The sequence below is a fragment of the Denticeps clupeoides genome, chromosome 8, assembly GCF_900700375.1.
Source record: "Denticeps clupeoides chromosome 8, fDenClu1.1, whole genome shotgun sequence".
Lineage (NCBI taxonomy): Eukaryota > Metazoa > Chordata > Actinopteri > Clupeiformes > Denticipitidae > Denticeps > Denticeps clupeoides.
Window position 1 is genome coordinate 13,253,680 of NC_041714.1, and position 13,951 is coordinate 13,267,630.

The following is a 13,951-nucleotide window of genomic DNA, read 5'->3' on the forward strand; positions in this document are numbered from 1 at the left end:
AATATTGTATTGCTGCTCAAAACACAATAGGATAACAATAGATAACAACAAATAGGCAACAATAGATAACAATAGTCTCTTTCTCCAGCCGCATGTCATTGTTTCAAACTAATCGAGAAAATGTTTGTTAAATCAATATGTGATCGTTGTTTGAAAAGTTTTTTTCATTATATTAACAGAAATGCTTGCAGCCTAGATGGGTTTATTGGTGCCTTTGCACAGTGTGGTATGTTTGATTGCTATATGTTTGTTCATATAATCATATGCATATCATCTATTATGTCTGTTGTTTTTGTTATGCCGCTGCTAGAGGTTTTGCAAACAAGCATTTCACTCACGTCCACTGTACCTGTGTATTAGCTCCACTGATATGACAATAAAAGTGATTTGATTTGAACAGACAATTTACAGTACATTGTCAAATCATTGTCATGTGGACATTTGACCCTTGTGTCTTGATTCCCTAACTGTGTTCACCGACGATCTTTGTGTGTCTTGTCTTCGCTTTTGTCTTGTTGGTTTGTGAAAATTGTGAATAAAGTATTTGCTCTGCAGAAACAACCACTGCGTCCCTAACAACAGTCCCATGTCAGATAAATGCAGAAATCTGAGATCAAGATTCATAACATCATGTAACGAAAGACTATAATCCAGATTATAATTTCTATTAACACTAATTAAGGTAAAACAGCGGCCCGTGACCTGAGGGAGCAGGGCGTGAAGGTGAGAGTAGGTAGAATACCTTCTGTTGAGATGAGTGAACTATATTTAGCCTCCTCTGGCGCGAGGCAGAATCTGGAGCTGCATATTCTGTCGCAATGTTCCACTTACTATATCATGGCCAAGTTCCAGCACCTCACGCCCCCTCCCTCCTCCACAACGATCCCGCCGGGGCTCGCACGCTCACCACTTCCTGGATGCACCAAGATTCCCACTGAGAAAAGGCGAAACCACACCTCCGCAGGCCACAAAGTGCATCCCTGCCCGTGGGCCCGGGGCTTCGTATTCACGCGGGCCAAACTGCAGAAAGCTGAAAAAAGATGCAACTCTCCACATCGGCAAACTGGCCCGGGTTCACCGCTGCAGCAGGAGAACATCAGAAACTTCATCCACCAGCATCAGAGTCCGTTAACAGAAGCTCAGGGCTCTGACATGACCCCTGGTTTGTGTTTACTGCAGGATAAGCGACATTCCAACACGTAGTGCGATAAAGTCTGGATCTGGCAACCAGCAGAACGCCAGAAAAATTCCACAGGCAGGGAGGCAGTGATGATGTGATATTTCTGCATGGCCCATCAACACGAATTTGACAACTACACTGACAGGCGCGGACCTCTGTCCAGCCTGCTGTCACCGCTGTCACTCCGAGCCTCAGCCCGGTTCTGCGGTAAACTACGTTACGCAGTACGTGGGAGATCCGCGGCCCTGTGGGACCATGCGAGTGGGTCAGATCACAGACGGACTGTTCTTTCATTTCACACACACACACACACACACACACATGAAGGCGATGAACTACTAGCAGTGTTCAGGGTGGAAGGACCATCTATCGTTACATTATAGTGCCAACCCTTCACTTGAACTTGAGGTCATTTCGCTCCCAAAACACTACAAAGAATCGTGGGAACAATGAATGTTTTGAAACGAGGTGATAAAACCCAGATTGAGTGCGGGACGGTCCTGCGTGGACGCTGCGGACGGAACCGCGCACGCATGGCGTCTGCAGCACCGGCGCAGGTCCGGTTACGTAACCGCGCCACGGAGATTCTGCAGCGCCCCGGGTTTACGTGCCCACCTGGACGGATAACGTCCATCTTGCCGCGGCGCACACGGGCCGACGTCAGCACTGGCTCCGGATCAACACTGCGGACCCGAACCGGTCCGCGAATCGACCCGGAGTCGGACCCCGAGTCGGATGAACGCGACCGACGCATCACCGGTGCGATGCTCACCGAGATCCAACCCGCATCACTTCCCACCCGCAAACGTAACGGGCAACACAATACACCCCACTTCCACTCACCGGGAGGAGAGAGAGACGGCGACCGCGGAGCAGCGGCGGGGAGACTGAAGGAGGAGCAGCAGCTGCAGCCCACATTCACCACGGGGCGGAGAGAGGGAGGGAGAGAGGGAGGGAGAGAGGAGGGAGAGGAGGGAGAGGGAGAGGAGGGAGAGAGAGAGAGGGAGAGGAGGGAGAGAGAGAGGGGAGAGAGAGAGGGAGAGGAGGCGAGAGACGATGGAGAGGAGGGAAGAGATGAGAGGGAGAGAGGAGAGGGGTGAGAGCAGGAAGAGGGAGTGGCCCGTCCCACCCCCACTTGGGGGAGGACGGGAGAGAGGAGGGAGAGAGGAGAGGAGATGTGACATCGATGAGAGCGAACCACGGAGAGGAGGGGAAGAGAAGAGAGAGGACGATGAGGAGGGAGAGTAGTAGGACGAGAGGCGAGGCGAGAGGGAAGAGATGGACGGAGAGAGAGAGAGGAGGGTAGAGAGAGGAAGGACGGATGTAGAGATGAGGAGGGACAGCTAGAGCAGATGAGAGGGCAAGAGGAGGAGAGAGAGAGAGAGGGAGAGAGAGAAGCCCACCACTCCACCCCCTCACACCAGGAGGCGAGAGAGAGAGAGGGAGAGAGACCCAGACAGCAGCGAGGAGGCGGAGGAGAGAGAGGGGATGACGGGAGAGAGAGAGAAGAGAGGTGAGGGAGAAGAGGGAGCGGAGAGAGAGCGGACGACGAGAGAGAGAGGACGGAGACGGAGGAGAAGAGAGGAGAGGAGGGACGGAGGGAGGTAGATGGATGGGAGAGAGAGAGGCGAGAGAGGAGAGAGGAGGAGAGGGAGAGAGAAGAGGAGAGGGATAGAGAGGAGGGACCGAGAGAGACGGAGGAGGGAGAGAGGAGAGGAGAGAGGGAGAGAGTAGGGCGCAGGAGAGAGACGGAGAGGAGAGAGAGAGAGGGTAGAGAGGAGGGCTTTAGAGGAGAGGGAGAGGAGAGGTAGAGAGAGAGGGAGATGAGAGTAGAGGAGAGAGAGAGGGAGAGAGGAGGGTGAAAGAGAGAGAGAGGGAGAGGAGGGAGAGAGAGAGAGGGAGGGAGCGGGAGAGAGGAGGGAGAGAGAGAGAGGAGGGAGAGAGAGAGGGAGAGAGGAGGGAGAACAGAGAGGGTGTGCAAGAGAGAGGTCGGGAGAGGAGGGAGAGAGAGAGAGGGAGAAGGAGAGAGAGAGGGAGAGGGAGAGGAAGAGAGGGAGAGGAGGGAGGGAGAGAGGAGGGAGAGAGAGAGCGGGAGAGAGAGAGAGGGAGAGGAGGGAGAGAGAGGGAGGGAGAGGGAGAGAGAGAGGGAGAGAGAGAGGGCGAGAGGAGGGAGAGGGAGAGAGAGAGGGAAGCGGGAGAGAGGAGGGAGAGAGAGAGAGGAGGGAGAGAGGAGAGGGAGAGAGGAGGGGAAGAGTGAGCGAGAAGAGAGAGGAGGGATGAGAGAGAGGGAGAGGAGAGAGGAGGGACGAGAGGATGAGACGAGAGGCGGGCGAGCCCGGAGGGAGAGAGGAGGGAGAGAGAGGGAGAGAGAGAGAAAAGAGAGGGAGGGAGAGACAGAGAGGGAGATAGAACGAGGAAGGAAGAGTATAACCCTATCCCTCTCATATATGGGAGGGAGAAAGCAAGAGAAGAGAGAGATGAAAAGAGTAAAGAGAGACCAAAACATCTGTTCTTATTTATCTCATCCATGTTCATCATGTTAAATATTAATGACTGCTGTGGCCAAAGAAGAAATAAAGTTCCTCTATTTTAAAGATAGATAGATAGATAGATAGATAGATAGATAGATAGATAGATAGATAGATAGATAGATAGATAGATAGATAGATAGATAGATAGATAGATAGATAGATAGATAGATAGATAGATAGATAGATAGATAGATAGATAGATAGATAGATAGATAGCACTGATTTGACAGGAGTCCCCACAAATCTGTTACAATGACACAAGATAGGGTCACATTCTATTACACAAGCATGAGTTTATGTGTGCATTTCAAGAACTGTACAAAACTTTCTGACTATCTGCAGCTAAGAGTCCACTTCCACCCTGCAATAAGTCATTCTTTGACTTTGTTTAAAAGAAAAGTGTCAGAAACATCAGCAACTCTCCAGCTGTGCAGAGATGTGGCCAAAAACAGTAGCAGTTGTTGTGTGCATGTGTGGTGCGCGTGTGTGTGTACATATACACATATAAAGACTGAATCTTTATGATGCTGCCAATTACAGAAGGATCTGCAAGATCTATTTCAGCAGTTCAAGGGCAGAAATCAATCTGTTGAGCTTGGTGGAATGATTTAAGACTGACCACAGCGCAAAGCCTTTGGAACAGGAGCTGGTGCGAAACCAGAACAGTCAACGCCGGGCACTGGTGAGAAAGGAGACAAGACTGCAGCATACAGAACCATACAAGTGCATGTCAAGTAGAGTCTGGTCAGAAAGGTCATTATTTTCTCCTGTTTATATAAAAAAGTTTCAGAATTTATGCAGCTTTTTTATTTAGCACAGGTAATATTTTAATCATTTGAGAGACTGGATTTCATCACACAACATTTCACTTTGTGTTAAATAAGTAATGCAGATATGAGGATTTGTCTATTTATATGATTTGTACACTTACAACGCATGTAAAGTGAGAAGCAACATACAGTATTTCGCAAAATTGACTATGTAAATATAAATGTTTCCTTGGGACATCGCTGTAGATATAACTCTTTGATTCAATGTGCTGCAGCTCAGCTTCAGGGTGTGACAGTCTTCTTATCTCCTCGGGCATCTTTATGTAGAACAACAATTCTTATTTTTTCTGCTCGTCTGAGAGTTTTTTACCATGAGGTGCCAAGTTGAACTTCCAGTTACCAGTATGAGAGAGTGTGAGAGCGATGACACCAAATTTAAGACCATGTAACATTAACAAGTCACATGACACTGGGCAGGGAAAATGAATAATTGGGCACAATTTGGAGATTTTGGACATATGGGTTATGGCTGCACCTTTAACTAATGTCATTAAAAAGAGAGAGTGTGAGAGCAGTGGTGGGGCAGATGTGGCCCCGTAATCAGAAGGTTGCCGGTTCGAATCCTGAGGCGCCAAGGTGCCACTGAGGTGCCACTGAGCGAAGCACCGTCCCCACACACTGCTCCCCGGGCGCCTGTCATGGCTGCCCACTGCTCACCATGGCCGATGGTTAAAAGCAGAGGACACATTTCGTTGCGTCACCATGTGCTGTGCTGCAGTGTTTCACAATGACAATCACTTCACTTTCACTTTCACTTGAAATGCTTCCATACATGGAGTTTCTTCTCTTGTCATGTGAGAGTCTGTGTTCTCCTGGAACTCTGGCCGTTGCTTAGCAACCGTTGAGTCGGAGTGCCACTTGCTGCAGGTACAGAGGTGTGGGTGGCAGGCCACTTCATACTGTCACTGCCTGTCAGACAGGTCCATACACAGAATGAAAAGCCCTCATACATTTTCTGTTTAGATGGTAGGTTGGTGCTGATCCCATGATCCTGTGAGAACCTTCTGTTCAAGGCTCTGCGGCCAAACGGGCATCTGTGGATTTGTTCGTCCCAAACCTTTCAGACAAAGTCTGTTCACAGAGTAGTTGCCATGGACACTGTAACAGTCCCTCTCACAGTTACCGTGGAGGAGGCCAGCGAGAGGAGGAGGACTTCGGTTCTCTGGGAGCCCCTGGTCCTGGCTGCTGGCCATGGAGCCCCCAGTGGCGGGTGGAGGCAATCACTGCTATGTGCGGAGGAGGAAAAAACTATAGAGGCCAATGACCTCCTCAACAAAAGCACACACACACACCTAACACAAACCATTCATTTAGCCTCACATCTACACCCTTCACTGTTTGCGGGGGGGTGGGCAGCATGAGTCACTACAGAGAACGAGCTGTGATACTATTTTAAGGAGATTTGTTTCTTCGAGATATGAAATTTTACATGCAGAGTGAGATATGAGTGCTGAAAAGAACATTCACAAAACAACTTTCAACATTGTTCCAGTTTCAAATGAGAAGTAGAAGGGCCATGATCAGTAGTTACAAGGACAGTCCCACCAGAGACACTCAGGGTTAAGTGTCTTGCTTGACGACACAACTGTATTAAGTGGGGTTTGAATCTGGGTCTTCAGGTTCTTAAATGTGTTACCCACTAGGCTACTACCACCCTACTAGAATGTCCTACTGGATGTCATGGAAACTCAGGTGGGTCACTGGCCAGAGCCGATGCTTTGAGTCAATGGGATTTGTCCAGGTTACGTAAGTGAAGCTGACTGGAACGTAACGGAGGATTTCCCGCAGTGCGTGACCTTTTCACACCAAGCGTAAATCCCAGCAGACCCGCCCCCTCCCCAGTGGGACGAAGGCATGGAAAAGGAGTTCAGGCATGAAGGACCACCCTGCTGATGTGGCCACAGTCCCATCACCACCTCCATAACCCTGTCAGAGCACTGACATTTAGAAAATATCTACATTTTGAAAATGTTTTTTGATGTTTGAGCATGAAGTGTAAAATACCAGCATCAAATCTATAGGGTGGTAGTAGCCTAGTGGGTAACACACTAGGTTCAAGTCAAGACACTTGCTCAGGGACACAATGATAGGGGGACTGTCCCCTGTAACTACTGATTGTAATTCGCTCTGTATAAGGTTGAACTACAACATGACGCGTACATTGTGCAGATATAACAAGATTGAGAGAAACTTTTTATTAACTTTTTATAAATTGTTGGTATTGGTATTTAAATGATATGCCCATTAGAACAGGCTACACTACTATCAGCTGGTAACTGCTGAAGTGTGGAATAGAAATTGTCATGGTCGTGACTTAAGGGAACATTTTAGGTTACTTTCCCTGTTAACAAGTTACTTTTATAATGTTGTAACTCAGTCACTAACTCAGCCTTTTGAACAAAGTACCTTGTAACTATAACAAATTACTTTATGTGGCCAACACTGCCTATATGAGACATACTGTACCCAGATATCTTGCTGGATGGAAGTGAGAGGTTACCTCAGGGACCTGACCTTCAGGGAGGGCTGCAGTGTGATATGATCTGAGTCTCCCTTTGTTCACTTCAGCCCATTGGCCCTCTGCGCTGGTGCTTAAGCCTGGGATCTCTCTGGCAGCTAAGAGGATTCTGACCTGCCAATGCTGCCGTGCATGCTGGGAAATGCCCTGTCCTGATGTCAGTGGCACTGCCATGGTGTTATCTGGTACTGGAAGGGCATCATGTTGCGATGGGCAGTACTGCAGGAGCTGGGGCTGCAGCTTATGACCAAGGAGTTAGTTAGATAAATACATTTTCATAAAATTTTAGTAAAACGGGGGCATTTGTGCTGAAGTGAGCCTGGGTTTGGGATTTGACCTGAGCTTCCTCCCTCTTGTGTTGTCTGGCCTGGGTGCCATGATAACTACGCTGCTGGTGCATGCTGGGTACTCATACCCTCCACCTTGTGTCTGCCCACAACCGAAATCACACTGTGATTACATCTGCGGTGTGAGTGGAGGCCAATTCAAACCAAACCAAACCCCTGAGAAAACAGAACCCTCAGCTGACACCCAGCAACAACAAGAAAGCATCACCACTTGCATTTTATTACAACTTGCATAATAACATTTAAACAAAATGATTACAGAGCCCCAGTGCTTGTCAGCCGAGCAGATTATATATTACAGTACAGCAAAGCGATAGGAAATGACGTCATGTGCTAAGCATAAAGAACCCTCTCATAAAACCGCAACAATAACTAAACGGTCAGAAACTGCACGTCTGATTATAGCCTCTACAGAAAACACAGAAATAAGTATAAACAATATTTTGCAAATAACATCTTGAGGAAGTTGCAGATGTTTAAAAGCGCGTGCCGAATCCGGAGATCTCCAGGCGGGGGATGTCGTGCTCGTTGGTGAAGACAGCGCGGGTGATTCGGCTGCTGGGGCTGCCCTCCTTACTCAGCCACACCTTCCTGACAGAGGAGACAGGAATTACTGTGTACACTATAAAAACACAGAGCTTCCTCATTACACAATTATTGTCGGTGATCTGCAGAATAGATCCAGTGGGCGACCTGTTTATTTCCTGCTGAGAGACTTTTTCACCCATGATGGAAAAACTGTTCCTAAGCAACGCAATTCAGCAGCAGCTGGTCACGTGACCCTGCGGCCAAAGGAAATGAATGTGAATGTTATCATTCCTGAAATGAGGCATTTGTGAGAGATTGGTGGTCTTGGAGGAGATTTTGTCTCATGAGAAACACTCAGCGGTGGCAAAACAAGGCCCTCCAGATGGACTAAATGACTGCCTCCCTTCCCAGACAGATGGCCCATCCTGCAGGGTTAGCATTGCTTCAGCTTATTTTGGTTTCTGAGCTATATAAGGAGCTGAAGCGTTGAGGTTACACAAGGTCAAGTGTCAAATCTAAAGAATGCCAAACATCAGAAGGACTGTTGACTGCACATTACAACTTTGGGAGGATTTGTTTAACTGGAATTAACGAGCGTGGTTCCACGAAATACATAAATGCATAACCCCCATTTCAATGGCAAAGCATTTCAACGGAACTGCACCTCTTTTAACGCTTGAGGAATTGCTCCGTTCTGATCAACAAAGAGGTGTGAGATCAAATCTCTGTAAACCTCATCCTGCTCTGAACAGCTGGAGGTCTACAGCCCGGGAGGAACGGGGTCACTCTGAGCTGCACAGCATGTGGGTCAGTCAGGCCTGGTGCCAGATGATTGCAGTCAGTGTAGATTAGTGGATCAGCTCACGCACATGTGTCCACATACACCAGCCCCACCCGCCACCCCCCACCCCCTTCTGACCACACCCTTGAGGTTCCAATGGGTTGACTAGAGAGCAATCAGAGCCTCATCGAGGCAACGTCTCCATCTACTGTCCATACTGTCCACACAGCGTCTCACACACACATCCACATTCTGCCAAACAGGCCCATCCACAACACTGAACACGCCCTTCCACGGAGTCCCTCCCCCCACACTCCAGGGATTTAACTGCAATTTAGGATCAGATTTGACTTTTGTCTTCTAAACACCAACAGAACGCTGTCCTCAAAATGACTGCAGAAGTGTTAAAGTTGATCTCATAAACAGAATAAATAACAATACTCAAATGCACACACTATCACTTTAAAATCATTATACAGTATATAGGTATGGATGACTTCTGAACTTTGACTGAATTTTGAATTTTTCACATTAAAATTGATTAAATTTATAATGTACATATTGATGAAAAATCCTTTATCACACAGGTTCTTCTGTTAATATGGTCTGCTTCAATTCTTGTTGCATGTTTACAGTGTTCTGACACAAAAATGTTCATCCCTTCAGCTAGACGGCATGTACTTCATACTGGGCTTCAACTGAAAAGCTGCATAAGTGAATTATCCCAAGTTAGAAGCACATGATCGTGGGCTCAGTGGATAAGTATGTGATAAGACCTGTGTGTGTGTGTGTGTGTTAACATGGATACATTTGAGCAAATGCATCTCAATAAGTGCGCCCTCCTACGCACTCCCACCCACGAGTGCTGCACTGTAGGCGGTGTGAATGTGTGTGTGTGTGTGTGTGTGTGTGTTTGTATGTGCAGAGTGCCACAGCGTGAAACTGGTGGAGCCGACACCACAAACCGTTTTGTGCACGAGAATGAAGTGCATGAAATCTTGCAGTGGTGGGTCGTAAAACGCCACCGACAATCGCTGCAGACGAATGTAAGACGTTCGTGTGAGGAGTGTGCTGTGTGTTGGGTCGTTTCAGTTTGGCTGACCTTAGGGCTGAATTTCCTGCATCCACTCAAACACTGTTGAGAGAAATTATGGACCAGACTTCAGGCCATCTGTGCCCAACAAACCGGGCAACAGACGGGCACCTCGCCTATCCTCCCATTTTCACCGCTCACCCTCTGCTGCTGTTCTTTCTCAGCGTCATCTGGGTCACATGGCCCCTGGGAGCGTGGCGGAGCTAAAATAGCACGAGTGGGCAGCAGGTCGGCTTCAACAGCCAGAACCCCAAATCACAGAACTCACATCCTACACCTCACATTTGGTGGTTCACTTTCAAATGGAACTCGGAAAGCGGGAGCGCGCTTGCGAGGCGAGCTGCAGAATATCTTCAGCTCTGGTCTTTGTATGTGAAACAGCCCTGTGTCTGGGTGGAGATTCAGTCTTAAAACACACTGCACACCAACCAAGGCAACTGATGTTTAATGCAGAATTGTGGGAACATATCATAACACAGCATACAAGCATATACCACACCAATCGGTCCCATTTCCACATCTGTACAGTGTGAGGAGTAGGAATCAGCGCGATCTTCACCGCTCGCCGCCAGACCACAGCCTTGCCCACAGATAATTACATTATGGGGCTTTAAATAGCAGCGCCGCCGCCCTCGAGCAGCACTGTCAAACTGACCCTGAAGATGAAAGTCTCCCAGTAACTCCTGCCAACACATCTTTACAGAACACACATTTTTTTGTGTAGAGGATTTATGTGGTAGTATGGTTTCTTTGAAATTATACCAATACTAATAGTTGTTTGAGTTAAATGATTTTGCTCATAAATTTCAGAATTAGATTTTTGAATTAGTATTTGCAACCTGGCGCAGATGTCAGCATGCAAAACAACAATCGAAGACAAACATGTAAATCACATAAAAACTGCCAAATTAAACAAAGCTTTCCTCCCATTCGCAAAGCACACTGGGACATGCCCTGCAGGAGTGATGTCAATTCTGTAGTCAAAGAATGACTGTTATACCGCAATACAATGGTGATGTAGTAGATAAAGACCGCCATCTGCTGGCTGAAACAAGCAAAAATATTCTGATTTATACAGGGAGTGCAGAATTATTAGGCAAATGAGTATTTTGTCCACATCATCCTCTTCATGCATGTTGTCTTACTCCAAGCTGTATAGGCTTGAAAGCCTACTACCAATTAAGCATATTTGGTGATGTGCATCTCTGTAATGAGAAGGGGTGTGGTCTAATGACATCAACACCCTATATCAGGTGTGCATAATTATTAGGCAACTTCCTTTCCTTTGGCAAAATGGGTCAAAAGAAGGACTTGACAGGCTCAGAAAAGTCAAAAATAGTGCGATATCTTGCAGAGGGATGCAGCAAAGCTTCTGAAGCGTGATCATCGAACAATCAAGCGTTTCATTCAAAATAGTCAACAGGGTTGCAAGAAGCGTGTGGAAAAACCAAGGCGCAAAATAACTGCCCATGAACTGAGAAAAGTCAAGCGTGCAGCTGCCAAGATGCCACTTGCCACCAGTTTGGCCATATTTCAGAACTGCAACATCACTGGAGTGCCCAAAAGCACAAGGTGTGCAATACTCAGAGACGGCCAAGGTAAGAAAGGCTGAAAGATGACCACCACTGAACAAGACACACAAGCTGAAACGTCAAGACTGGGCCAAGAAATATCTCAAGACTGATTTTTCTGAGGTTTTATGGACTGATGAAATGAGAGTGAGTATTGATGGGCCAGATGAATGGGCCCGTGGCTGGATTGGTAAAGGGCAGAGAGCTCCAGTCCGACTCAGACGCCAGCAAGGTGGAGGTGGAGTACTGGTTTGGGCTGGTATCATCAAAGATGAGCTTGTGGGGCCTTTTCGGGTTGAGGATGGAGTCAAGCTCAACTCCCAGTCCTACTGCCAGTTTCTGGTACAGGAAGAAGTCTGCATCCTTCAAGAAAAACATGATTTTCATGCAGGACAATGCTCCATCACACGCGTCCAAGTACTCCACAGCGTGGCTGGCAAGAAAGGGTATAAAAGAAGAAAAACTAATGACATGGCCTCCTTGTTCACCTGATCTGAACCCCATTGAGAACCTGTGGTCCATCATCAAATGTGAGATTTACAAGGAGGGAAAACAGTACACCTCTCTGAACAGTGTCTGGGAGGCTGTGGTTGCTGCTGCACGCAATGTTGATGGTGAACAGATCAAAACACTGACAGAATCCATGGATGGCAGACCTTTGAGTGTCCTTGCAAAGAAAGGTGGCTATATTGGTTGCTGATTTGTTTTGTTTTTGAATGTCAGAAATGTATATTTGTGAATGTGGAGATGTTATATTGGTTTCACTGGTAAAAATAAATCATTGAAATGGGTATATATTTGTTTTTTGTTATGTTGCCTAATAATTATGCACAGTAATAGTCACCTGCACACACAGATATCCCCCTAAAATAGCTAAAAATAAAAACAAACTAAAAACTACTTCCAAAAACATTCAACTTTGATATTAATGGTTTTTTTGGGTTCATTGAGAACATGGTTGTTGTTCAATAATAAAATTATTCCTCAAAAATACAACTTGCCTAATAATTCTGCACTCCCTGTAAACCTATAGCACCAAATAGACTTAGGTTAGCTGCAGAGGTATCTCAGGTCATCAACTCTTAGCAGACATTCTGCACTTACATTTCTCTGACCTGGTCTTCAGGACCCTGCACCTGTCCCACCACTGTCCCCTTGTTGGTGTTCTTCACCCAGCCAACCAGACCCAGCTTGAGACCCTCCCTCTCAGTGTACTGTGTGGGGTATAGAATGATAGAACAAGGGAAGGGGGGATGAGGAGGCAATTTTCCTCTGTTTTCAGCACATGGAATAATGGCCAGATTTTAAAACTCACCATTCGAAAGCAGACACCTGGAGAAAAGGGAATACCAAAGTGGTAAAAAGTGGAAGAAAAATGTTTTTTAGAAGGCATTTAAAAATTGAACATTATGTCAATCCAAGTTCAATCATTAGAACATAGTCAATACTGTTGACTGAAAAGGGCCAGTTGGTTGTGCAGCAAAGACCATTAAGCGTCCTGCAATGCAGAAATCAGTTCACAGCTCACACCACTTCTCATCAGAGACTAAAATAAGCATCATTTTACCGTTTGAAATGGGACTTCATTAAAATTAATTAATTTATATCCACAGATATAAATAAGCTTTATGCTTGTAATGATATCAGCATCAGATGAACAGGATCGATTCCTCTTGCATCTTTGATGGTGGTTATGGCACAGTCTTGCATGCATATGTTTCTTTATGTCTGTAGTATGCAGCACCATAAATGCAATATTATTATAAGCAATGCTGGTTAAGGTTACATGCTTACATGTGACATTTCCTAAATTAGCGGCGTCGCTCTGGAAGAAGCCCCTGGCAAATTCCTGGTAACTGGCTATTACACCTGCTGCACACACTGTACCTACCCTGAACATGTCCAAATATCTCGAAATCTACAGAGCACAGGCCACCGCCACCAGACATTGTTAGGCGCGGGAAACGTCTTCTTCAGCCTGACGGAGGTGAGCAGCTCCAGTTACAGCTCCTGCTGGACCAGCTGGATACTATTTTAGGAAGAAATCCCATGCAAGCACCAGGAGGACATAATGTCTGTATTAAGAAACCCTAACACAATATTAAATAATGTGATTTAAAGAAAAAAAAATCCACAATACATACTATGTACCAATAACATCTGTGATTAAGTGACATTTCATTTGCATTTCAGTGGACTTTCAATTTGAAAAAAGGAACAGATGAATAAAGAAAGAAAATAAATATCCATTTAATGTCCACTAGGGGTCACACAAACCACCAGAATTGACAGCCCTGTTCCTGAAAGCCAACGTGACAATTTATTAATCCACCATTGTGCTCAATGATCAAGTTAGAGTTTACAACATTATAATGCATGTAATAAATGCATAATAACAGTGCATGTGAGAAATGCCTGAATGATGATGAGATTCATCAGATGAGTACATTTTCAATTGTGTTCTTTCCTAGCTAAATAATAAGTAATAATCAATAAATTATATAATAATTATACAAATAATAATACAAATAATAAGTAATGAGACATATTTAATTATCAATATCATTCTGAT

At 46.1% G+C, this 13,951-nt stretch overlaps 2 protein-coding genes across 2 annotated transcripts in view; both read right to left on the minus strand.

The window, feature by feature from the left end:
* LOC114795280 (spectrin beta chain, non-erythrocytic 1-like) overlaps positions 1-2,159 on the minus strand; it is a 44,186-nt gene extending 42,027 nt beyond the window's left edge. Inside the window, exon 1 of the mRNA XM_028988320.1 lies at positions 2,024-2,159. The gene's annotated coding sequence lies outside the window, so the exon portion shown is untranslated. The remainder of the gene's footprint in view (positions 1-2,023) is intronic.
* A 5,446-nt stretch (positions 2,160-7,605) lies between these two features.
* On the minus strand, positions 7,606-13,423 carry LOC114795937 (acylphosphatase-2-like). The gene is made up of 4 exons (XM_028989690.1): positions 13,271-13,423; positions 12,695-12,711; positions 12,484-12,593; positions 7,606-7,997 (listed from the first exon to the last, which is right to left on the minus strand). Exons 1-4 carry the CDS (start codon positions 13,326-13,328, stop codon positions 7,883-7,885), a joined length of 300 nt encoding a protein of 99 aa, XP_028845523.1. The 5' UTR covers positions 13,329-13,423; the 3' UTR covers positions 7,606-7,882.
* Between the last annotated feature and the right edge of the window lie 528 nt (positions 13,424-13,951).

Excerpts from the sequence above, each read along its gene's own strand:
- LOC114795937 (XM_028989690.1), bottom strand. The coding sequence starts at position 13,328 with ATGTCTGGTGGCGGTGGCCTGTGCTCTGTAGATTTCGAGATATTTGGA. Across the intron at positions 7,998-12,483 it reads GAAGACCAGGTCAGAGAAAT|GAAGGTGTGGCTGAGTAAGG; the intron begins GTAAGTGCAGAA and ends CTCCTCTGTCAG.